Source organism: Giraffa tippelskirchi, chromosome 11, assembly GCF_054371585.1.
Source record: "Giraffa tippelskirchi isolate mGirTip1 chromosome 11, T2T-mGirTip1v1.2.pri, whole genome shotgun sequence".
Lineage (NCBI taxonomy): Eukaryota > Metazoa > Chordata > Mammalia > Artiodactyla > Giraffidae > Giraffa > Giraffa tippelskirchi.
This window is the reverse complement of record NC_137285.1, coordinates 132,667,190-132,694,483: the sequence shown is the minus strand read 5'-3', so window position 1 is coordinate 132,694,483 and position 27,294 is coordinate 132,667,190. Positions and strand designations below refer to the sequence as shown.

The 27,294-nt window shown below is 34.0% G+C and overlaps 1 protein-coding gene across 6 annotated transcripts in view; it reads left to right on the top strand.

Moving 5' to 3' along the window:
- The window catches only part of DCDC1 (doublecortin domain containing 1), a 453,546-nt gene that overhangs the window by 102,766 nt on the left and 323,486 nt on the right, over positions 1-27,294 (top strand). For all 6 annotated transcript variants that reach the window (XR_014069367.1, XR_014069370.1, XR_014069369.1 and 3 more), the window contains exon 8: positions 7,332-7,498. Coding sequence is in view for 1 of the 6 variants with exons in the window: in XM_081544080.1 (XP_081400206.1) it covers positions 7,332-7,498 (167 nt within the window). In the remaining 5 variants the exon portion in view is untranslated. The remainder of the gene's footprint in view (positions 1-7,331; positions 7,499-27,294) is intronic.

Below are 27,294 nucleotides of genomic sequence, written 5' to 3'. Positions count from 1 at the left end.
AATATAAATTTTTATGACACACATATATTTTACATCCCAAGTAAAATATTTAAATGTAAATAATGTATTGGCCTCACATTTGCAGCCAAGGAGACTAGAACCATTTTATCCACATTTTCTGACTCCTAGGTCTCTCTGAATTAGGGTATGTATGTGCCAGGTATTAGTATTCCTTCTTTTGAGACTGAAAAAAAAAAGAAAAAAGGTCCAGCCACATTTTTAAAAAATTTATATTAGTTGTTACTTTATAATGTAATAGTAGAAGTTTGAGACATTTTACAATTAGCTTTCTTTTGAATGTTACATATGAAAGTGCTTCATATATTTGATTTTATTCCTAAGTTTTATTATGTTTTTATTACATCTTTTCTTACTGGGTCAACAGTTAATTGGTGCCTCAGCTAACACCATTTGGATTAAGCTTTTCTGAATAGTAATAGAAATTACAAGTAATAATGTCTGAAAAGTATCAGTTATTACAGCAAGCAATTATATAATGACATTTCTAAAGGTCTTTACTTCTAATTTTTGTTGATTTTATTTATTAAGTTCCGTGCACTGTACTTCCACAAACTAATCCTAAGACAATACTTTAAATTTTTGTGCAGAGCTTTAAAGTTTACAAAAGTAGGTCGTATATATTCAATTATTATGTATTAGTATAGATCATAACCACATGAAAATAGGTTATATATATTAGATATGATTAATTCTTAACATTTCTTTAAGTAACCTTAATTGTATGCATATCAGTTCAATAAAGTTATTTTAGATTATTACTAAATACCAAATATTTTAGGTGCTCAAGAAATTGAGTCCACAAAATACTTGTATTTTCAAAGACACATACACTATTATTTCTGTTGAGGGGAAAAACAAGACTCAAACAATAGAGTCACGGCTTACTTCTACTTGTATAAATCAAGTTATTTAAATGAATGAATTGTGTATGCTGACCTGTTCGACCAATGTGCTACTGGGTATGTATGAAAAAAAGATGTGCGTGGTGGTGGAAGTAGAAAGAGGCATAAAGCGTATTGGAAAACTACCAAATGTCCCCTGCAAATGGGCCCTATTCAGAATCAGTAAGCGTATGATGAGTGAAGTGGTTTTGAATATCGCCTTTAGATTCCATGCTGTTACAAGGCCAGCCCTGAACATGGCAACTCTTATTTCCACACACAGTACCTCTTCACTCTCAATTTAACCCCAAAATCTGATGAACCCATTACTCCATACTTGATTTCATGGAACAAGGAGTAGATATAGTTACAAATGATCAATCACAAGCCGTGAACCAAAGCAGCAAGGCATTAACAATTCACACCATTTCGGTCCACTTGCTCAAGCAGAAGATGTGCCAGCATATTTAATGCACAGCTACTTCGTTCAGTTTAAGAAAAGACATGACTCAGGCTGCATTTTCAAAACAGAGGAGACTTCCTAATATTTCATACTTCCAAGCCCCAGTGTCACCGTTTGCCCACACATCAGCAATTACCAGGTGTTCCGTAAAGGTCACAATATCTGAATTAAATTTTACCCAGGTAAAACCAATACAATCTATGAAATTCTCCCCTCCCCCCCAATACATCCCTGTGCTGTTTGATCCTATCGCACAAATCAATGTCTCTTACAGAAGTATTGTAACACTGTAGACCCCATAGGCAATATGCCGTCAGTTTAATAGGATCACTGAAGAACTAAAGCAGCTGTGAAAGATTGCTCTAAGTATAGCAATTGTATGCTTGTCATTTTGTTCAGTGGAGGAAAAATCCAAATTTGGGTAGGCATTGGTATTTAAGAAAACAACTGCTAAATCTTTTCTCATGAGTACCTTGGGGACAATAAAATTTGACATATAGCATGTAAACAAAAGTACACAGCAGCTGTTAGTTTGGTTTTGTTTGAATAAAAATATACTGATATAAATCATTCAAAGTATGCCCTCCATCATTCAATTTTCCCAGCAGACCATGCTTTTGAGTGGCATTTTCTGGTTGTTTTTGGACCAGGAGCTTTCCAGCTATTACATAAAGCTGGATAAGGAGCAGTAAAACACATACATACCTTGGCACTAGCTCAGGCTTCCTCCAGGCCTGCTTCCTGGATGGGAAGCTGTCAATTCTGAGTATCTTTTAAGAACTCACCTTGTATCATACAAAAAAGACTTTTTAGATCAACTTTATTAACAAACATTTTCAGTTGAATTGATGGGAAATTTCCAAATAATGTCCTACTAACAATAGTGAGTATTTTTGAGAACTGAGATCTGAAATTTCCTGCCAAGTAGCATATAGTAGTTTTTCTATGGGTAAGTATGCTTTGGGCACTGTCTTTTTTTTTTTCATAGTCTCATGTACTCTGACTAAAATGTGAAAATTATGATTCTGGGTACATAATTGGCATGAATTTTAATTTTTAATCAGAAGCAAGCTATTAAAGCATTTATTTCCAATGCTTTTTGAAAATATATTGGTTAAAAAAATCCTCTTTTTAGCTTTCTGCAGTAGATTCAAAAGGAATGTGCCAAGTGTCTCTTTAAATGTCAGGTGTTGCTTTTGGAGAGAGACATATAGTCCCTAGGTATAGAAATTGACAGGACATTCCAGTCTGTATTTTCATAGTAAGTTCTATTAGGTTTATCTTTAAAGGAATTTTTGGCTCCTTGTCAAAAATTCTTGTACTGTGTCCATCATGAATCCAAATAAGCTCAAGCTTCTTATCAGTGATATATAGGTCCTCTTGAAGGTTGAACAGTTTCTTTTCTCATGAATAGCTTATGAACTCATTGTATTTAGAGTTCTTAGAAGGAATTACCCTTATTATTTAACCTTAATATTTTGACCTTAATCTAATATTTTACTGCTCTGTTATTCAAGTTTTATTGTGTGCCTTTTCCCATAGTAGCAAGATTATGGATTTTCCAAGACTTTTAAAATATCCAGCTCTGGTCTTCTCCTGGCTGTGTGTGTGTGTGTGTGTGTGTGTGTGTGTGTGTATGTGATGTGCACTCAGTCATGTCCGAATCTGCAACCCCATGGACTATAGCCTGCCAGTCTCCTCTGTCCACGGAATTTTCCAAGCAAGAATACTGGAATGGGTTGCCATTTTCTACTTCAAGGGATCTTCTCGACCTGAGGATCGAACCGTGTCTCTTGCTTCTCTTGCATAAGCAGGTGGATTCTTTACCATTGTGCCACCTGGGAAGCCCTTTCTCCTGGCTAGTTAATGCTTCATTGCCAAAATTGTATTGTTTTTCTTCTATATTTATTTTCTTCTTTAGTGTTCAAGATCATTTTATAAGAGAGTTTAAAATAAAACTATTGTAGATATCTTAATTATGCTTTAAAATTCTGGTATACTTGTATTTATCAAATTTTCATTAAATTTTCGTTTCATCACAGAAAGTTACAGATTCTCAGTGATTATGTACAGTTGTACTCATGGTCTTAAAAAGTTACCTAAAAGACCACCCACAGTATATCCAAACATGCTATTTATTTATCCAGTAGACAGTTATTGGGTGCTGCTTTTATCAAATTGAAAAACACCATGTCTTCAAACTCCAAAGGTTTTGTGATTTACTGGAGGATGAAAGTAGTGAGTGGAGAAGATGAGGGCCAATGCAAATCAATAAGGGAAAAATAAAATATAAACAATGATCTGGGAAAGGTAGAGGATAGAACACTTTAACAACTTGGGAAATTTTGCCAGAGGAAATGACAATTCCTATGAGCCTTGGAAGATAAGGATATATTAACAGGTGGGGAAAATGGGGGGAAGAAATGCAAGGGAAATAGAACAGCATGTTGATAGCTGTGAAATTAATATAGCTACTACTTTTAATCATATGACCCATTTACTCATGATACTTAGTACTTGCTCTAAGCAGTGAAGTTACTCCTTTTGACCACATGATCTATTTACCCAACATCTTCAACTCTAAACCTATTGAAATTATTGGATTAATTTCAATTTGCCTATAGTCATGACTTGAGAATAAACAAAATGGATAAAAAGCTATCATCCATATAACTTCACCTTTCCAATGATGGAAATGATCCCAACTGAATGATCACATTTGACTGTTAATACTTATTGATAGATTTAAGGAATGATTAATTTCCAAATCATGTATCTAATAAAAATTTTGAGGACTTGTTTAATAGAATTATTGAAATTTCAGGAAAGCAAGATTCTGTAAAGGAGCAAAGAGGTTGAACTCTTGTAATAAAGGCCTCAAACGTAAGAAGAAATGCTATTTTATTCATTTCTTGCTATGCACACAAATACACATTAAAGAAATACAGGATAATGGGAGCCAGCTACCTTCTTGAATGAGGTCATATTTCTGAGTAAAATTTGAAAGAGAAACGCATGGTTTACATACAAAATAATATCCCAGAGTTCATTCCTGGGAAAGACATATTTTTTCATTGAGTATCTATAATGGGCTTTGCTAGCTCATAGCAACATGTAGGATTATGCTCTTTCCAATGCTGAAAAGTGTCTATTGTCCTTTCTAAATCAGTGCCCTTATTTCCTGCACATCTATATGCAATAGTTCTCTTTAATAGAATGAAGTTTTGCTTCAGAAACAGAGAAAGAAGAACTGAACATAAAAGAGTTAAAGCCATTGGTTAAGAACAGATATGAGTTTTTGGTATAGACTATTATGAATATCCACTAAAATGCTTAAGAAATAATTCTCATATTAAAATCTATTGTTGGGGTTGAAAAGTCAACTTTCTCTTTTTAAAAAAATTAATTATACTATTATATTTCAAAACTATCATCTTAGGCCAAGTCTTCTTTTTTAGGGAGAGTTCTTTTATTTGAACTGATTAAGTTTTATTTTTCCAATATATTAGGCTTATTTATACTTCCTTTCTAAGTGCTTAGGCATATCATTTTCTTATGTTTTCTGTACCTTCCTAGTTAGTGGAAACATTGTTTGTTCTTGGAGTGTGCTTTGTCTTCCTTTTCAAGAAGATCATCAAAGTTACTAGTTTGCAGCTTCCAAAAAGAAAGAGCCTTCTAATCCCCAGTTCAGAGGCTAACCTTTATTAGCGCTCTTGTGGTTATAATGAGGACCCTGCTTCCAGCAGGGAGATTCTGGAATACTGAACAGATTATTCAACAAGTTCAGAGCAGATTCTGAAGTCCCTTATAAAACCTGCTTGTGAATACTGCTTTCTTTGCTTTGCTATTTCTGGTTTCCATAGTATTCCTAATTACATAAATCATGTGGAGCATGGGAGCTCTGACACTGCTTACATTTTGATATAATTTGTACTTTTTCATAAGCTGTATTTTTTTTTTCTTAAATTCTTATGGAAGGTACAAACCCTGAAAAAAAAAGTATTGAGTTTTGTGTTAGAAAATATATGAAATTCTTCTTTGGAATCCTTTGGGCTGACATAAAGAATTTGAAAGTTACTTTGGGAAAAGCTTGGATGAATAAAGCTATAAAGACTAGAGAATCTGATGAAGTGTTCTTAGATTTAAATTCAAGATTAAATCTTGGATTAAATCATTCAAGTTTATTATTTGCTTTTTGTATTACTTAAAATTGTTTTTCAATTTAACAGCTATTTATGTAATTCCTTTCCATGTACAAAAACTGTACTAGGTTCAATGGGTGCATCAATTAAAAGTTTACAAATTAAAATTCAACACATAGTAATATATGAATTTGTAGCTAACTGAAAGCTTTGATGATTCTTAAACTGGGTTTCTTTAGGAAAAATTATAAGCCAGATTGAAGAGTTACAATTCTAAAAATAAGTTTACTTCTCTTTTTATTTCTTTAGTAATATAATGACCTAATATATTTCTTTTAATGTTTGAGATAACTGTTATGATAAAACTTAGAGAAGACCAATTGCTTCAGGAGGATAAGAATAGTTTTGATATGTGAATTTTAGTTTCTCAGGCTAGTGAGTGAATTTCATGCACACATCTAAAGATTCTAAATAATCATTGGGTCATGATTTCTTTTTAATTTTATTTATAGTAATCTTAGAAAATCTTAAACTCTATTTACAACATTTTCTTTAGTGATGAATATGTTAGAAAGAATTTAAATTGCACTTTGGTAGAGAACTGCAGAACTTACTGCCATAAAAGGCATAACTTTTTTACTAAGAGCAAAAATCAGCAGAATACTAGTAGCAAAGGCCATTTGCATAACTCAGCCACTCTGCAGCTCAGCTGAACCTAATTGTAATTCAATTTCCAGATTGCTACGCTAGGCCTCTCTGCATAAAATATGCAACATATAACATAACCAATGGCAAGGACCTATTTTCTTTGCTGGTGATCTATCCAATTTCTTTTCCAGTAGAAGTATGTATTAGAGTTAAGTCGCCAAACCATATAGTTATTTTGTATGTTTATGTAGTGTCACATGTATACACTTAAAGACAAAGTTAAAAAAATGCTATCCTTTCATCTTTCTGGATTCTCAAGTGTGCCTAAGATTTTTAAAGTTTCTTTATTTCTGGCTTTTCAGTGGGAAATTAAATCTTGAAAAATGTTAGCTAGCTGCCATGTTATTTGCCTATTTTACACTAGAAAGATTTTATAAGCTAATTGGGTGAAAAAGTGTATAAACATGTCTGTCAAGTCCATATGGATGTTGCAATACAGGCCCACAAGTAAATATCTTCTATCTGTTTACAAACCATGTACTGGAATAGCATCCCTAAATCTTTGCCCAGCTTATATCCCAGAAGCTTAAAAACAAAAGGTATGTATGATAAAATGCTTGCTTAAGATTCTCCCCCTTATTTTTAAACAGCCTCACCACTCTGTTTTATGGGTTATTTAAGCGATGGCAGTGAAAAGACTTGAATAGGATGGTTTATCAAGGTGTGAATTATATTTTATGAATAATTCCCAGATGTGATGTTTTAGTTATATAGACTCCTCTATGGGAAGCTATATACCGAAACAACATGGATCGTACAATTTTATCAGGACAATGCAAGTAGATTTCAGCAAGGTTGGTTCCAACTCATCTGTGATAAATGAGAAGATAAGGCAATCAGTGCACACCATGACACTCTGTGCAGCTAGTTAGGCACACTTCAGAACTATTCAGGTGTGCTCACAAAGCTTATGAGTCTTGCATGGGGGGGGTGTCTCAATATAAATGCATCCTTCATGGTGGCCACTAGTAATGCAGGAATTGCCTCTCTAAGACTTAACCCAGGTCAGATATAAATAATAGATGTTAAGAGTTAGCTCTGGTATTGGGGCTGTGTTCCGGGCAGTGTATTTTGTTTGGGTCAAAAGAATTTATTTTCCCTTATTTTCTCATATAGTTCCTCTACTTGAAAAATGCCTGCAAAATTCCATCACACCTTTACGAGGACCAGTTTGGGTCTCTAAGGGAGAAGGTTTCAGCCCCTCAGGAGCTAAGATGTACATCCAAGGAGTTCTTTTGGCCTTGTACCAACGATTAAAGTCTGCAAAAAAATATTCTAAACAGGTGAGTCATCCCTCTTTAAAAACTGCTTTATTGTATGTTTTAAAATGTACTTGGTTGTATAGAGGCAATGATTGGCATCATGTCATAAAAGAACTTTGACATGTATTTCGTGAGCTTAGTGCCCGTTAGGGAGCCAAAATGCTTCTTCTGTAATCTCAAAGACAACAATAATGGGGCTAATTGTATCTATCTTTTGGTGTGGGATGTCATATGTGTCATCTTTCCTTGCTGCATACTGTGCAAAACGAAAGCAACTCCTTATGTGGAAATTCTATAGACAGTTACTTTAAATAAGAAAATGAATAGCTCCTACAGCATTTGAAGTTTTAAATGATCCCCCTTCTGTTTTTTCCAGTATGAAATCATACTTAATGTTGTAGAAAATGGGCTAAAACATAACCAGTCATATTCTGGGAGATGAAATTTTGAATTAACTTCATGTTGAGTAACTTACTTCATTTATACTTATTCCACTTGTATATTTCCAGACCTGAAAGTATAGAAATAATGTATTTGAAGTAGTTTAAACTAGAGTTTGTCCTTTAATTTCTAAATATTTATTTTATAATTGTGAAACAGAGAGAAAGATTGAGAGAGTGAGAGAGAGAGTGTGTGTGGATGTGTGTGTGTGTGTGATGGGAGAAGGGGTATGTGTATGAAAACTTTGAAATTTTTGCAACTACTTAGAAAGACTTTGATTTATCTTAAAGTAGAATTCCTATTGTAGAGCTGAATGATTTGTGCTGTTTATAAAATAAAACTCAAGTTGACACAATTTTTGAATCTTCTTTGCACTTGGTCTTAAAAAATTAGGCATGCATTTTACCACACTAAATAAGGGCTAGGGTTTACATTTCTAACTGGGAGTTTCCAGTTTAGAGCTGGGCGCATTATCTTAGACCACAGGCTCTGAAAAATGAATATTTTGAAGGCATCATGCTATTATTCTCTGTTTGCAGGGGGATGGGAGGTGGGAACGGTAGTCAGTCTTAGTGTTCACACAGCACCTCCTGCTGTCTGGTTAGGAAAAGAACAGCTTGTGTTGACTGGAAGAAATTCTTGAACTAAGGTATCCAGAACTAGCAAGAGACATCTTCCCGTGAGAAACTTGCATTCTCAAAACATGACTGCTTTCCTAGTTAATTAATGTCAGTGTATCCAGAAAGGGGATTAATAATTATCATAGATAAAGCTGTTTACTATAAAAAATATGAAAAATAAAAATACAAACTTATTTTTAATATTCTTTATTAAGCTAATATCATATATAAAAACTGATATAAAATATATTTTTTCAGACTAAATTATTTTAACAGAAATATTATTTCATTTTTAAGATACAATGATATTATACAATAATCACCAATTTAATTACAATCATGTATTTGTTATTAAACAGTTTGATCCTACTAATTTGACAGTTTAAAATTATTTAATGTTGAGAAAGCATGAGACAATTCTCCAGTGCAATAAAAGCACCATTTAAATCAAATCAAAAGAAACTTGAACATTTTCTAAGTTTTATTAAAAGTGAGAATGTTAGAGATAAGAAAAAGCTCAGACAGTAGTTGTGGCATATTTATTTTTTCTTCCATTGTTCTAAACATTTAAAATTTAAATAGATATGAACAGTTGTACTAGATTGATGAGTTCCTTGTATTGTGAGAAAATAATGCTTTGAGAATTACTGTTTGATTTTGATAATTTCTTTATGATTTAAGAGTGATGAAAAATACATTTTATTAAAATAAATATTAAATGTAAATTTGAAAAAATTAACCTTTTTAGTGCCTCTAAATGTCTGGTCACTTGAAATTGTTTATATCATCAACATTATGACTTTCAACATTATGCCAAATTTAGGAATATTTTAAAAATCTAGGCTCTTTGCCATTCCTATCTAAACCTTTTTACTTTGCTCAGTTGTAAAAACTTAAAAGTTTTTCACTCAAATTTTAACACTTTCACTCAAGTTTTGATATGATACTTGGTTAAGTTTTATTTTATAATGTACAATTTATGACTTAATTTAAAATTATCTGTAATGCTCATAAAAGTCACTATAGTGGTATCATTATCATGTCATCAGTGGTTATGTTTTAAGCCTGGCAATAGCTTTATTTTTAAGATTTCTTAGCAAATATCCCTCTTAGCATTAATGAACTTTATCTGAACTGCATTTACTTCATTTGACATTAGGGATAGACCTTTTTATTTAATTTTATATAAGATTGTGTTTGGTAAAATGGAGATGGATGCTTAATTCTTATTTCCTTAACAAACCTAAGCTTATAAATTATAGAACTATATGACCTCTTGATATCATTTCCATTTATTCCTTTTCTGAGATCATATATAAAAACAATGGCATTGTTTTGCCAGGATTCTATCAAAAGATTGTAGATGTTAAATAGATGTTTTGGAATTCCGCAGGGAATTTTCTTTTAAATAAGTTGTGATAATAGAGATAGCTTTAAAAGAAAAGTCAGAGCTACTGGTTTTATGTTTACGAACTTATTCACTTTTCAGTTTTTAACTTTAACTTGGGTATTACAAGCATGAAACTGAATTAAGCCCACTACATTAGTATGGTCTTAAAAATATATTGATTCAGGTACATAAACTGAGATATTATATTTAGGACAGCATGAAGTCACTTGGTCTTACATTTATCACGTTTATTTCCTTAAAAGTGGAAACACTTTAGAAATTGCTCAGCGCTAAGCAGAATCTATTTAATTGGTAATCTTTGAAGTAGCCTAAATGCTTTCCTATGAAATGCAGTTAACACTTTCAGCGACAGGGCCCGTTCCATCTCATTAGCATTCTTGTTATGTAGTGGTGCTGTTGGTGGGGGTGTTGAAGCAGGAATGCCATTGTGTGGAGTTCCAGTGTTTGGGGACAAACACTGCTGTGGAAGGAACGTGTGAAAAGGCCACAGTCCTGTCAGTGAATGAGGAAGGCTGTGCTTTCTGTGTGCTTCAAGCAGGGAAGCTGTCACTCATAGGCCTAACACAGCTAAACAGAGGCCAAAACACAAGCCTGCACCACCTTTTAAAATGATATTAGTGATTTTTAAACATGATCTTCTTTATTTATGATCCTCCATAGAGCTTTTAGTCCCTGTCAGTAAACAAAATATATGTCAGTCTGTTCAGCAGCAGTCGAGGTCTATGAAAGTCCATGGAACTGAGCCAGGAGGCTATATAAATAATGATTTGGAATAGTTGATCTTAAGTATGAATGTGATTTTTGAGAAATGTATATTTCTGGAAATGTCTTCCCACTTTTGATAGTCCTTTGATTTTTTTTTTCCCCAAGCAATAAAATTCCTGGAGACTTGTACATCATGGATGCATAGCACTCTTCTTTTAAAATACGGTTTTTAAAGGAGCTCATACAGTTTTAATCATTTAAAGTGGCTCACAGCATAGTTTAACAGGTGTTATACGTTGCATAGTCATTTCTGAAATTGAGAGAGACACAAAGGAAATGAGTACCTAACCATAATACCTTAACAACCAACATCTTAATTGTGAAGAAAATCATAGTTCCTGTGGTAGTTAAGACATGAAATTTGAAGGAATACTTAGTACTACTTATTTTCAGCACTTTGGAAAGAAATGATCAACTTTGAAATTGAATTTTAGCTTGCTTGATAGCTTCATAAAGATAAATAAACAGAAACAAAATCCTCAAGTGTTTCTTAAAATTTGAGATATGTGTAAACTTTGGCAGTATATTGAAAAAAATGGCAATTTTTATTATTTATATCTGAAATTGCAAGGAAATGTTTCATTTCTGTAATTTTAATTTGGAAACATGTACTTGGGCTATTTTTAATAGATCATTGCTTAATGAAGTTTGTTGAAAACTGTAATTTTCTGCCTGAGTGATTTTTTTGTGTGTGTGTATATGGTCTTTTTTGTTTATTAATTTAAGCTAAATACTTTTTTGACTGCTGTTATATTATAATGTTCCATATTTAATGTGTTAGGTTTGAAAATCTCAGACAGTAAATTTCTACTTCAAAAATTAGGTTTTATTTTTTAAATGGGAGCTGTACTGTAACTTTATTTTGTGGACATATAATTAGATGAGGAAATGGCCATCCAACATCAGCATATATTGGTTTTGTAGTTTAAAACTGAAATGTATTTTATTGTTACATTAAACTAACTTCTACCAGAGCACTTACATTTGTTAAAAAAAAATTCCCAGGTTAATGTTGGTTCACTTTACCCACGCATTTCAGTAAGTTTGATACTTAGATATAAAAGCAACAATAATAAGACTGCAATTCTATTCAGAAAAGATTCAGTTCAAAACATGCTTGAATTGCATTAGTGCTGATAGAATTTGTTTATTGCAAAAAGTATCTTTAAGGAATCTAATATTTTAATTTCTCGTAAAAGAAGTGTTGAGAGTTTGTCTTTTCAGATCTGTGTTGTAGGTTAATTAAAGTCATTTATTGGTCCTAACGTTATTGAAGGAAATACTATTCCTATTTCATTTTCTATATATACTTTTTTCTTAGTATACCAGCTACTTTTTCCCCCTAGTTTTATTGAGAGATAATTGACATCTAACATTGTGTAAATTTCAGGTATACAATGTGATGATTTTATACACTTATATATATATAATGAAAAGATCACCACAGTAGGATTAGTTAACACCTCTCCCACTTCACATAAGTAACATTTTTTGTGTGTGTGTGGTGAGAACATTCAATATCTACTCTCTTAGCAACTTTTTAATATATAATACAGTATTGTTAACCATAGTACATTAGATTTCCATTTATCTGTATATTAAAAATTGAGCTCTTTTCTTTATTTACATTACCTGGAGCAATATCCCAGATATTTCAGTTTTGAACTTCTTGATGTCCTTTGAAACCATGGAACAAAGTCTATAATATATGAACAAATTTACTATTAAAAACATTAAAATAACATTATAAATGTTTCAAAATGAAAACTACTACTGACGGTTCTGATAGGTAATTTTTTAGACTACTAGGTTGTTTGTAGATGTGAGTGATTGTTGATTTTTTTCCCCCTGAAACCAAGCTGCATTCTAGTTACTTGAAGTATTTTAAGAACCTTAAACTTATGTCTTTTTCTAAGTGTCATGCTTTGAGCAGGCCTAACATCAGTTAAATGAAGTGAAAATTGCATTCTTGTCTTGATAGAGATGAAAATGGATTTCTGGTCATGAAATAGATGTAGTTGTCACTTTTTAAAAAAGGTGTCAGCAGTTTGCTTCAGCAAGTAAGGTGCCAATTCAGTATGGCAGTAAACTTGTGATCTGAGCAATCAATAAAATGCTTCAATAACTTCTGCTTCATTACACTTATAATAAGAGGCTATAGATCCATGGCACATAAAATGTTGATAAAGAGAGTATGTGGGGACCGACTGTGACAATTTTCTTGAAAGTACAGTAAGTGCAATATTGCCATCTAGAGTTTGTGCATAGGTAATTATTGCAGAGAGGGTGGAAAACTGACAATAGGATAAAACAAGAAATGATATTGAATACTTTTTATTTTCCATCCTTTATCCATGACACATTTATCTTCATGAAACATTTCATTTGATTCCCCCTAAAACTCTTCAGGTCAGGAAAAATTTTTTCAAATCTATATTTTTCTCTAATTGTCTTAGAATTATACTACCAAATGTCAAATATATATCTGTGGCTCAAAATGGAAGTTTTTTTTTTTTACTGTGAAAACTCTATATTAAATAATTTTCTTTGGAAAAAATTAGAGTTAAAGATTTTTCTTTTTTATAAGATAATTCAATTATGTGAAAGCGACTTTATTGACATCTCAGTTGAATACCTTTCAATTAAAAATATTATCTTTATTAATAGTAAACACTCCTTAAAAAATTGAAAGCCAGCTTAGTTAAAATTGGAATTTAAAATAACTATATTAAAAAACTATATAAGAAAATAAACTTTCCTGCTGATGTGCTTTTGAACATTTTAATTAACTGTAAGCTCCATTTGGGGATTGTTTAAAATATGTCTTCATCTTTAAATAAACACTTTAAAAAGTATTAGTTATCACTTTATTTTTCTTATTAATTAAAAAATTATTCAATTTTATAATATTTTTTGAATGAGCTAATTTGAAAAATACATTTTGAACCTAAGCATTACTGAGATTTTCTCGCTCTGAACTGGTGACTGAGAATGCCTGCTTCATAACAGAAACATTTTTTGAGTCTGCATTTAAGTGTTTATGATGCTCAGTATAAACTTAATATAATATTAAAGGGCTTCTCTGATAGCTCAATTGGTAAAGAATCTGCCTGCAATGCAGGAGACCCCGGTTCAATTCCTGGGTTTGGGAAGATCCTCTGGAGAAGGAAAAAGCTACCCACTCCAGTATTCTGGCCTGGGTAGCAAAGAGTCAGACACGATTGAGTGACTTTCACTTTCATTTTCAATATAGTATTGATGACTTAATAAGGAAAGTTAATCTGGAAAAATTATTTTTATTCTCCCATTTATCTATTTTTTAATTTGTATAGATAACTTTTATAAGCTTATTGACCTCAACCATCAGATTTTCATGAGGAAAGTACTTTGACATTAATATATTAGTAATGCATTTTTCTGATATTATACAATTTAGGTGTTTTCTGTTCTCATATATCTATGTATGACTGACTTCTAGAATTGTAAAAAATTAAAGCGATTATAACATTAATTTATCTCCCTTTTATGATGAAAGTTTTATCCTCAAACATCCTAATATTTTATTTTCTTTACTTATATTTAAGTTAAAACCAACTCTTTAGATGATGAACTCTATTTCGAGATTTTACTCATACTGAATAGAAAATGTTGCATCTTAAAACCTCCAAATAAGTATAGAATTGTGCTGGTAAATTAAGTGAGAGGAAACCTGACAAATTTTCTTTAAATTACTTAACCACCTACAGGTATTACTGCCTATGACTCTTTTGAAATGAGAATAAATTTTACAGAGTTACAGCAGAAAAGTGAAAGAATGTGTTTGATAGATTCCCTGAACAGTTTCAACACCCACAGGTATTATTTGTAAGAAAACAATCATGCCGAGTCTTCAGCTGGTTAGAGAGGGCACAGCATTCTATCTTCACCTGACATCCTATCTGTTCCGTCAGCATCCTGGGCCGCCTGTCTACCGCCCCCTCCTCCTGGAACAATCATGCTCACTGAGAGGTCTGTGTGAATGGACACGAATATGAATTCTTTTCCTTGAAGAACTAAGGCATATTCTCAGGGGAGAGGAAACCAACTATCTTGAGGATTGACTAGTATTTCCTATTTTCTATTAAAACCCATCAATGTTGTGAGTGATTGATAGTTTAAGTCTTTGATTATTAAGTCTGACTACTGATTGATAAAAGGGAGACTCTTAAGTGTAAGCATGTTGGAAATAGTTGCTTTGCTTTATTTTATTAAGAGACATGTAATGGTTTTCTCTCACCTGATGTTAATAGCATAGCTTGAATAAACCTCATTCCTAACAACATATTGATGATTTTCAAATAATAGAATTCATTATTTGTTTATATTTTATACATGTAACAGCAGCTGAAAATGAGTATAACATGAATTTATTATTCTCTTCAGTCAAATTTTCTCATTAACTCTGTCATAAAATCAATTTTACATAATTTCCTAAAAAAAAAAAATTAGTATCCTGTTACATTTAAAAAGGATTTCAAGTTCCTAAACAAAGCCAAGCAAGAATGGAAAAAGAATAGAGCAAGACTCCATTCATCAACACTTAATACATATCACTAGGAAATAAATGTTGAAAGTATCAGAGAACAGACTGATAGCATCAACAAAAGGCACTTGAAGGGTCCTAGTCTACAGGCCTCCACAAGCCACAAGTGAGTTATATCTTCTAGAGCTGAACTGCCAACTATCCTCATGTGGTTACCATAACCACATCTTCACTGGAAATTCTATTGGACATTTCTGTGCTTGGAGGAAGAATTCACCCTAGATATCCTAATTATACTTCTGACATTGGTTTCCATATTTTATGACTAGCAAAATAACAAAGGATCTTTTAACATGATCTGGTTTTAATTCAGTATTGGGTAGACAAGGTAATCAAGTTTTCACAAAACAAGATTGTGAAACACACACACACACACACACACACATATTCCTAGATCACAGTCTACTCACCATCTAACCACCAGATGGACACCTTTAGGGCTTTCAATGTCTCTGAGGATCCTTATGATTCTGGCAGCCACTGAATTCATCCTGTTTGGTGAGAAAAGATTACCTTTCTTCCCCTATGCACCCCTGCCCCTCAAAAATAGAGAGCCAAAGAAGGCAAACTCAAATGATAAAGTATTGAATACTCCTTATGTGCTCAGTCTGTTAGCCAGTGTTGAAGATATAGGAAAACTATCCCAGATCTTGCCCTATAGTTCAGTTCAGTTCAGTTGCTCAGTTGTGTCCGACTCTTTGTGACCACATGGACTACAGCATGCCAGGCTTCCCTGTCCATCACCAACTCCTGGAGCTTACTGAAACTCATGTCCATTGAGTCAGTGATGCCATCCAACCATCTCATCCTCTGTCATCCCCTTCTCCTCCCGCCTTCAATCTTTCCCAGCATCAGGGTCTTTTACAATGAGTTGGTTCTTCGCATCAGGTGGCCAAAGTATTGGAGTTTCAGCTTCAGCATCAGTCCTTCCGATGAACATTCAGTACTGATTTCCTTTAGGATGGACTGGTTGGAGTCTCCAAGGGACTCTCAAGAGTGTTCTCCAACATCACAGTTCAAAAGAATCAATTCTTCAGCGCTCAGCTTTCTTTATAGTCCAACTCTCACATCCATACATAACTACTGGAAAAACCAGAACTTTGGCTACACGGACCTTTACTGGCAAAGTAATGTCCCTGCTTTTTAATATGCTGTCTAGGTTGGTCATAGCTTTTCTTCCAAGGAGCAAGCGTCTTTTAATTTCATGGCTACAATCAGCATCTGCAGTGACTTTGGAGCCCCCCAAAATAAAGTCTCTCACTGTTTGCATTGTTTTCCCATATATTTGCCATGAAATGATGGAACAGATGCCATGATCTTAGTTTTCTGAATGTTGAGATTTAAGTTAACTGTTTCACTCTCCTGTTTCACTTTCATCAAGAGTCTCTTTAGTTCTTCACTTTCTGCCATAAGGGTCATGTCATCTGCATATCTGAGGTTATTGATATTTCTCACAGCAATCTTGATTCCAGCTTGTGCTTCATCCACTCCAGCATTTCTCACGATGTACTCTGCATATAAGTTAATTAAGCAGGGTGACAGTATACAGCCTTGATGTACTCCTTTCCCGATTTGAAACCAGTCTGTTGTTCCACGTCCAGTTCTAACTGTTGCTTCCTGACCTGCATACAGATTTTTCAGGAGGCAGGTCAGGTGGTCTGGTATTCCCATCTTTTTAAAAAATTTTCCACAGTTGTGATCCAGACAGTCAAAGGCTTTGGTATAGTCAATAAAGCAGAAGTAGATGTTTTTCTGGAACTCTCTTGCTTTTTCGATGATCCAATTTAATGTTGGCAATTTAATCTCTGGTTCTTCTGCCTTTTCTAAAACCAGCTTGAACATCTGGAAGTTCATGGTTCACATACTGTTGGAGCCTGGCTTGGAGAATTTTGAACATTACTTTGCTAGCATGTGAGATGAGTACAATTGTGTGGTAGTCTGAGCATTCCTTGACGTTGCCTTTCTTTGGGATTGGAATGAAAACTGACCTTTTCCAGTCCTGCGGCCACTGCTGAGTTTTCCAAATTTGCTGGCATATTGACTGCAACACTTTCACAGCATCACCTTTTAGGATTTGAAATAGCTCAACTGGAATTCCATCACCTCCATTAGCTTTGTTCGTAGTGATGCTTCCTAAGGCCCACTTGACTTTGCTTTCCAGGATATCTGGCTCTTGGTGAGTGATCACACCATCATGATTATCTGGGTCATGAAGATTTTTTTTGTATAGTTCTTCTGTGTATTCTTGCCACCTCTTAATATTTTCTGCTTCTGTTAGGTCCATACTATTTCTTTCCTTTATTGTGCCCATCTTTGCATGAAATGTTTTCTTGCTCTTGGGAAGCTTCTTTTCTTGTTTTGGAGATAAAACATACCCACATGAAACCATTAGGAAGTATAGTTAATAAGTGTATAATTAAGTGCTCAAAATATGTGGTACAGATTCTATTAAATGTTATATGAGAACTTAAATAAAAGAAGAGTAAAAAGTTGGAATAAAAACATATTAAGGTTGAAATGAACTTTGGAGGTCATATAGTTCAGTCCTCTCATTTTATAGATAATAATAAGTGACATAAACTAATACTATATTATTGTGTTTTAAGAATTAAATAGTTATTGTATATAAAACTCTTAACACAGTACCTAAGATATAGTAAGTGGTCAGTAGTTTTTAGCTATCATCATCATTATCATCATCTTTATTATGAATTTTTTGTGCTTTCTTGAGGTATGACTGACAAAATTTTAAGATATTTAAAGTGTACATTGTGTTGATTTGATACATTTATTACATTGTGAAAGAATTCTCACCATTACGTTATCATGTACATCACCATATATATATATATATGTATATATGTGAGAACATTTAAGTTATACTCTTAGCAAATTTCAGTTATATAATACAGTGTTCTCAACTATTGTCACCATGTTTTACATTAGATCCTCGGACCTTATTTATATTATTGCTGAAAAGTTGTACCCTCTTACCAAGTTCTCCCTATTTTCCACATCCTTGGCAACCACATTTCCATTCTATGAGTTTGATTTTTTCTTTTTAGATGTTGCATAAAGTGATGGGCTTCCCAGGTGGTGCTAGTGGTAAAGAACCCACCTCCCAATGCAGGAGGCATAGGAGATGCAGGTTTGATCCCTGGGTGGGGAAGATCCGCTGGAGAAAGGAATGGCAACACACTCCAGTATTCTTGCCTGGTGAACCCCATGAACAGAGCCTGGTGGGCTATAGTCCATGGGGTCGCAAAGAGTCAGACACGACTGAAGTGACTTAGCACGCAGGAGTAAGTGATACTTTTATTATTAATGTTATAGATAAGGCAATTGAGGTAAAGTTGTAATGGGACTAGAACTCCACTTTTACTTTAGAGGTAAGTTATGCTTCATTAACTGAAATATGGGAAGGGTTTAAAAAGAGACTCTTTCAGGCAATAGGATGAAGTTGAAAGTAAGATACTATTTTCACACGTTATAATTGATACAAAAAAGGTTATTGGTGACCTTTGAAAGATGATGAAACCTTGGAGAGAACAAGATTAAAGAAAAAATTGATGTTGAAATAAGGGCAGTGGATATAGATAAGGCCTCTTCACAGTGGGTGTAGATAAGAAGTTGAGAGCAGTCCATATTTTTTTGAGGCCCACAGTATATTAAACAATTAAGAAATGTCAAAACAAGATTTTAAATCCACTGAATATACATTTTTACATAATTACACTTAAAATTAACTCTATCAACAACTTCTCCCTAATAAGATATAATTGTTCTATTTTTATATATAAGATTCATAAAAAATATTAATTCATAATTTGTATAGGTAGCTTGGTCTGGTGATGGGACAAAAGTTTTATAACAGCTGTCTTCTTTGGTTGATTATGTCACTATACCTTTTTGTATGTATATCTTTATTTGAAAGTAAGGAAAAAGATTAAATTTGTGGCCCATTTTGATTGTAAGACTGAGGTCAAAAGCCTTCCTCAACCTCAGGCTTGAAGCATCTGAGATCCTGGAGTGGTTGAGGACTGTAAGTGGAGAATGAAAGTCACTTAGTTTAAAAACCATATGCTAGAGTTTACACATGCTTCAAGAAAGCAAGTTTATACTCACATTAGACAAGGTATGGTAAAAGTTTTTAAAAATTTTTGTCTATATCTGATTTGACCTTTCACACAAGGTACTACTCATGGTGGTCAGAGAAAGCAAAAAACTAAGTTTGACTGAGGCCAAATAATTTAACGAATTCTTTTAGGTAATGCCCAACCTTTTGGGTGAAAAGGCTCATATGCTCATATTTCTGCTCTCTGGGTTTATAGAGGTGGAGAGAGGTTAAGTAACAACTGGGGTTGTTCCTTTGCAGGTACGCATAGACCAAAAGGAGTGGTTTAAGGAATGAATGACTAGCTTCTCAACTTTCATATATACTTTGTAATAAAATGATCCTACCTAAGAACATGCCTGCAGTGGAGGTACATGCCATTTCTCCTTTCCCATCTTCCATCATTTTTAGACAAATACACCTTTCCCTTATCTTGAATCTATTGTAGTGCTTCACTGCAGAGTGTAAAAACCTCCAGGCCATCAAACAGAGGGCCATTTTGAAATATTGGTGCCGTAAACTTCTTGTAGGGTTCTGAACCTTTCCTTGTTATAAATGTGTTTCTGTTAAGGAAGAAATGGCCCCTGGAGTAGGAAATGATAATCCATTCCAATATTCTTGCCTGGAAAATTCCATGGACAGAGGAGCTTGGTGTGTTACAGTCCACGGGGTTTCAAAGAGTTGGACAGGACTGATCACACACACACACACAGTACTTCAGTAGGCACTAAGGATTACTTCTAACTAGGACCCCAGCAGGCCTGTAACTTTAGTTCTGCTCATAGTTTGTACTTCTATTTTACTGGTCCCTAGTGATACTAAAAATATTTAATAACCTAGTACATCCCGGGATACAATCACAATATATGCCACCTTGGAAAGAAAGGAAGAAAGGGAGAAGAAGGGAAGGAGGGAGGAAAAGAATAAATGATGTCTGTATATTTTTAATTCTTTGAAAAATTTTGAAATTTGTTTTATGGCTTAGACTATGATCTAAACAAGTGTATCAGTAGTATGTTCTACTTTGTTGGTTGCAAGTGATCTATAAATGTCAATTTTCTCAAGTTGCTTGATAGCATTGTTCAAATCTTCTATTATCTTTACTGTAATTTTGGATTTATTTCTCCTTTCAGTTCTATCAGTGTTTTTTACATATACTTTAAAGCTTTGTTAGTGGAGCCATATACATCTAGGATTGTTATATCCTTCATGAATTGACTTTTAATAATCATTATGCAGTGTACCTCTTTAGTTCTGTTAATATTTTCTTGTTTTGAAGTCTACTTTGTTTTATATTGGGTTTAATATAATCACTCCTATAGTCTTTTCATTAATGTTATCAGGAGATAGTATTTTCTATCCATTTACTTGTAATGTATCTGTGTCTTTATAGGTAAAGTGGTTCTTATGGAAAGAATATCTTTGGGTCTTGCTTTTCCTCCCAATCTTAGAGTTTCTTATTTTTTATTTTGAATGTTTAAACCATTTATATTTAATATAATTATTGATATGATTGAGTTTAACTTTTCATTTGTGTTATATTTGTCTCGTTTGCTCTTTGTTCCTTTTATCTTTTCTACTAACCTCTTTTAAATTAAAATGTTCTTTTAATGATTTCATTTTGTCTCTACCATGGGTATATTAGCTGAATATTTTTGTTTAATTTTTGTGTATGAGTGTAGTTGTTGTTCCAGGATTTACAGTATACATATTTAGCTTTTCATAGTCTGCCTTTGAATAATATTTACTTTATTACAAGAGAAAAAATATATACCATGTATTTCCATTTATCTCTCCTATTCTTTGTGCTACTATTGTTATATATCTTGCTACATGTGTTAAACTCAAAAAATATTGTTATTATTTTTTATTTAGACACATATGCTTTAAAGAGACTAAAGTGAGAATTAGTGACTAAATCACCACCACCAAAGTGAGAATAAACGTCTTTTGTTTATCTATGTACTTAATGGATTTTGACACTCTGTGTGTGTGTTAGTTGCTCAGTTGTGTCCGACCCTTTGCGACCCCATGGGCTGTAGCCTGCCAGGCTCCCTCAGTCCATGGGATTATTCCAGGCAAGGATATGGTGTGGGTTGCCATTTTCTTCTTCAGGGGATCTACCCAACCCAGGGATCGAACCCAGGTCTCCCGCATTGCAGGCAGACTCTTTACTGTCTGAGTCCCCAGGGAAACTGATACTCTTAATCCCTTAACAAATCCAAGGGTTCACTTTGTTTTTCTTTTGCTCTAAGAGCTTCCTTAAATATTCCTTTGGTTTTTTATTTTTTTGGTTTGAGAAAGTCTTGGTTTTACCCTCCTTGTTGAAAGACATTTTCATTGAGTATGGAATTCTAGGTAGGTTTTTTTGTTTTTGTTTTTGTTTTGCTTAAAAGTGCTGCTCCATTGTATTCTGGCTATATGAGTTTCTGATGCTACATTAGACATTATTCTTATCTGAGTTTTCCTTTCATAATGAGATTTTTTTCTGCTGCTTTTATGATTTTATATTTCTTCTTATTATTTTTTTTTTACAATTTGATCGTGGTATGTCTTTTGTGTTTTTGTTGGAGTGGGGGAAGATTTATCTGCATGAGATTTGTTGAGCTACTTGGATCTGTTGGGTTCTATTATTTATTAAAATTTTGGCCTTTATTTCTTAAAATATTTTTTCTGTTCTTAATTCTCTCTCCTTTTTTTGTAAACTCTAGTTACTCAGTTGAAAAATGGATGTGTCTTTTTTCCCCTTTTTTTTTTCATTTTGAATTATTTCTGGGTAACCATTAAGCTGATCTAGGAAACAAATCACTTCTAATTCTATGAGAAACCATTTGAGAAGAAAGATGAAGGTACAACAGTTTGCCTGAAATTTAAGCATTTAGTTCAGAATTTCAAATATAAGAGGAAATTATATTCCAAATATAAACATGATCTTTCCCTTTGTATTCTTCTGTGTGGTTTTGTAAGTCTTCTATTATCAAGACTCTGAAAAGTTCAAGTTTTTTTCTTTTCATTCCCTAATATTGGAATCTCTTCTTAAGTCAAGTCATTGTCACCACTGTCCAGGAATCATGCCATAGTCCTTCCTAGCTTTGTTTCCCATTCTCTTATATGGGATGGAAATGGCAATTTAATTTTTCCTTATTTTAAAATAATGAAATATTTAAATATAAAAGATTAATATGAACACTTATATAAACCAAACCTTTCTTTGTATTTTATTTTTAGGAAATAAAGCATAAATACAGAATTTCCCTTCCCTTTGCCTCCTTTCCAGATATAATCAGCATCCTGAATTTCTAGAGATGTTTTATATGATTACACATGCATGTAGTCTCTGTATATAAATGTATGTATATTTATATAGAGTTGTATATATATATATCTAACCATCAGAGTCGGACACGACTGAAGCGACTTAGCAGTAGCAGCAGCAACCATGTAAAACTTTTACATTTTTTCATTCTTTATATAAATAGTATATTATATATATTACTCTGTACTTGCAACATTTTATTTATGACTTGTATTCATGCTGATATAGAAAGCTATTATGCATCAATTTCTGTTATGCATATTTCATTGTGTACATACAATCTACTTATCCAACTTGTTGACACTGTTTGTATACAGATTGTTACAAAGAATGCTACAAACATTTGTGAATATTAATTTGTATGCACGTGTATGAAGATTTCTGCAGAGTATATATCTGAAAGCAAAATTGTGAAAAGAGTATGCACATTTTTGTGGGTTATTATCTGTTTTTTTATGTTACAGAACTATTATGTCACTTTACACTTTAATCAGCAGTTCATACAATTTCTGTTTCTCTTTCTCACCCAAGCACACCTTCTGTGACTCATTTACCTAGTAATAGTTAATGATACTTTTGAGCAATGCTAAGGAGGTCTATTATGGTTGTGTTGTAGTGTATATGATGATCAGTTTTATGAGTCAACTTGACTGGGCTAGCAGGGATGCCTATATAGCTGGTAAAATGTTGTTCCTGGTTGTGTCTATGAAGATGTTTCCTGAAGAGCTTAGCTTTACGTAGGTAGACTGAGTAAAGAAGATGGCCCTCACTTGTGTGGGCGCTTGAACAGAACAAAAAGGCTGAGAAAGGTGAATTTTCTCTCTTTCTGGGACTTGAACATCCATTTTCCCCTGCCCTGGAACGTTGGTGCTTCTGGAAGAGGCCTTAGGACTCAGCTTGAGACTTACACCATTGAAAACTTTGTTTCTCAGGCCTTTCAATTTTGGAAACTATACCACAAGCTTTCACTGGGCCTTCCCAGGTGGCTCAGTGGTAAAGAATCCAGCTGCAAATGCAGGACACTCGGGAGATGCAGGTTTGATCCCTGGGTCAGGAAGATCTGCTGGAGGAGGAAATGGCAACCCACTCCAGGATTCTTGCCTGGGAAATCCCATGGACAGAGGTGGGCTACAGTCCATGGAGTCACAAAAGTCAGACACAATTGAGCATGCACATGGAGGGCACAGCTTTCCTGGGCCTCCATCTTGCTTACTGCAGTTTGAGGACCTTTTCAGCCTTCACAATTGCACCAGTTAATCCTTTGTAATAAATCTTCTATGTGTATGTATCTATATGTGTATATATGTGTGTGTGTATATATATATATATATATATATATATATCCTATTGGTTCTGTTTCTCTGGAGAACACTGGTTAATATACCCTGCTTTATAACCATTCTTCTATTATAATACAACTACATTTTTTTTCTTTTCCTGAAATAAACTTCTTTGTAATTATTTAGGATAATACCCAGGATGAAAATTATTATTATTTGTTTGTAAATACATAAAGCTCTATTAAGTCTTTCAAAAGGGTTGAATCAATGTAATCATTTTAGGATCTGTCATTAATATTTTAATATTTGATAGTTTAACATATACATATTTCATTGTCTTATTAGCATTTATTATATTACTCTTGAGGCTAAACATTTTCCATATACCTGTTAATTAAATGTGTCATTCAAATGGTCTTCTCACATTAAAAATAGATTTTTAACATTAATTTAAAAATCATGCCTAGGTTAAACCTCTTACATATAATTTTAAGACGAAATACAAATACAAACTGTACTTACAACATAATGCATCAGATTTTTTAAAAAATCAGAAATTACAAGCCTCTATATAGTACACAGAAGAACTGTACAAAAAAGATCTTCACGACCCAGATAATCACAATGGTGTGATCACTCACCTAGAGCCAGACATCCTGGAATGTGAAGTCAAGGGGGCCTTAGAGAGCATCACTACGAACAAAGCTAGTGGAGGTGATGGAATTCCAGTTGAGCTATTTCAAATCCTCAAAGGTGATGCTGTGAAAGTGCTGCACTCGATATGCCAGCAAATCTGGAAAACTCAGCAGTGGCCACAGGACTGGAAGAGGTCAGTTTTCGTTCCAATCCCAAAGAAAGGCAATGCCAAAGAATGCTCAAACTACCGCACAATTGCACTCATCTCACATGCTAGTAAAGTAATGCTCAAAATTCTCCAAGCCAGGCTTCAGCAATACGTGAACCGTGAACTTCCAGATGTTCAAGCTGGTTTTAGAAAAGGCAGAGGAACCAGAGATCAAATTGCCAATATCCGCTGGATCATCGAAAAAGCAAGAGAGTTCCAGAAAAACATCTATTTCTGCTTTATTGACTATGCCAAAGCCTTTGACTGTGTGGATCAGAATAAACTGTGGAAAATTCTGAAAGAGATGGGAATACCAGACCATCTGACCTGTCTCTTGAGAAACCTGTATGCAGGTCAGGAAGCAACAGTTAGAACTGGACATGGAACAACAGACTGGTTCCAAATAGGAAAAAGAGTCCGTCAAGGCTGTATATTGTCACCCTGCTTATTTAACTTATATGCAGAGTACATCATGAGAAACGCTGGGCTGGAAGAAACACAAGCTGGAATCAAGATTGCCGGGAGAAATATCAATAACCTCAGATATGCGGATGACACCACCCTTATGGCAGAAAGTGAAGAAGAACTAAAGAGCCTCTTGATGAAGGTGAAGGAGGAGAGTGAAAAAGTTGGCTTAAAGCTCAACGTTCAGAAAACTAAGATCATGGCATTTGGTCCCATCACTCCATGGGAAATAGATGGGGAAACAGTGGAAACAGTGTCAGACTTTACTTTTTTGGGCTCCAGAATCACTGCTGATGGTGACTGCAGCCATGAAATTAAAAGACGCTTACTCCTTGGAAGGAAGGTTATGGCCAACTTAGATAGCATGTTTAAAAGCAGAGACATTACTTTGCCAACAAAAGTCCGTCTAGTCAAGGCTATGGTTTTTCCAGTCGTCATGTATGGATGTGAGAGTTGGATGGTGAAGAAAGCTGAGCACCGCAGAATTGATGCTTTTGAACTGTGGTGTTGGAGAAGACTCTTGAGAGTCCCTTGGACTGCAAGGAGATCCAATCAATCCATCCTAAAAGAGATCAATCCTGGGTGTTCATTGGAAGGTCTGATGTTGAAGCTGAAGCTCCAATACTTTGGGCACCTCATGCGAAGGGTTGACTCATTGGAAAAGACCCTAATGCTGGGTAGGATTGGTGGCGGGAGGAGAAGGGGACGACAGAGGATCAGATGGTTGGATGTCATCACCGACTCGATGAACATGGGTTTGGGTAGACTCCGGGAGTTGGTGATGGACAGAGAGGCCTGGTGTGCTGCAATTCATGGGGTCGCAGAGAGTCGGACATGACTGAGCGACTGAACTGGACTGATATAGTACACAGCCTTCAATCCTGTGAGGTTAATTCACCAATATTGCTTTGCTCAAAAGCACTTGGGATTTACGTTAATTGTATTTGTATGAATATCCTCAATGATAACATTTTTATCTTTGTATGCTGAATTTATTTTTTGAAACACAAAAAGTCATTTTTGTCAAATTTGATGAAAAATCTAGTGTTGAGTATCAAATAGTTTCATGAAGAATATACTGTGAGGCTATGAATTTTCATTAGGAACTAATTTCTAGATAAATATTGCCCATTATGTTGCAAAGAATCTTCCAAATGCTTCAGCAGTTATACATAAGAATCCTTATAGATGTTTTATTTTATCTGTGGTATGAGTTTTGTGTGAACAGTGTCATTTATGTCAAGGAAATAAAGTCAGTTTTGCATGTGATTTTGACATGGACTCAGAATATAGGAATTTTGTATCCAATCCACTCTTTCTAATTACTCAAAATTCATGGCATATCTTCAGGGCAACTTTTTTATTCTTTTGCCAAGCCAATATACTATACTGCTTAAGAACCCGAATGCTGGAGTCAGATTGCCTAGATCCAAGTCCAAGCAACATGATTTAACCAGCTCTGTGGCCTTAGGCAAGCTGGTTAACCCCTGTTTCAATTTCTCACCTGTAAAACGGGGATAATAATAGGGCAGTTGTGAGATAATATTTGAAATGCCTAAAAATGAGAAAGTATTCCAAAGTGATAATATCTATATGTGCTAGAACAATACCTGGCACATAGAAAACATTCAATAAATGCTAGGTGCTATTATTATCACTGTTATTGATTATTTTATCATCTGTTTTTTCTCATATTCAATCAGTTACCTTACAGGCATGGTACCTTGTTCTTAGTTGACCACCTTTCTTTCAATTACCTATTTGGATACACTAAATATAGTGAATTGGCCTAAAAGTTTGTTCAAGTTTTTCTGTAACAACTTATGGAAAGACCTGAATGAATATTTTGACCAACCCAATGCTTTTGACACTGTCCTGATGTAACAGTTTCCAAGCCCGACAGCATCAGAATCACAGATGTCCCACCTCTGCTCAGTTCGTATTCAGTCAATCCAGGGCAAGACTGGGAATCTAGTTCA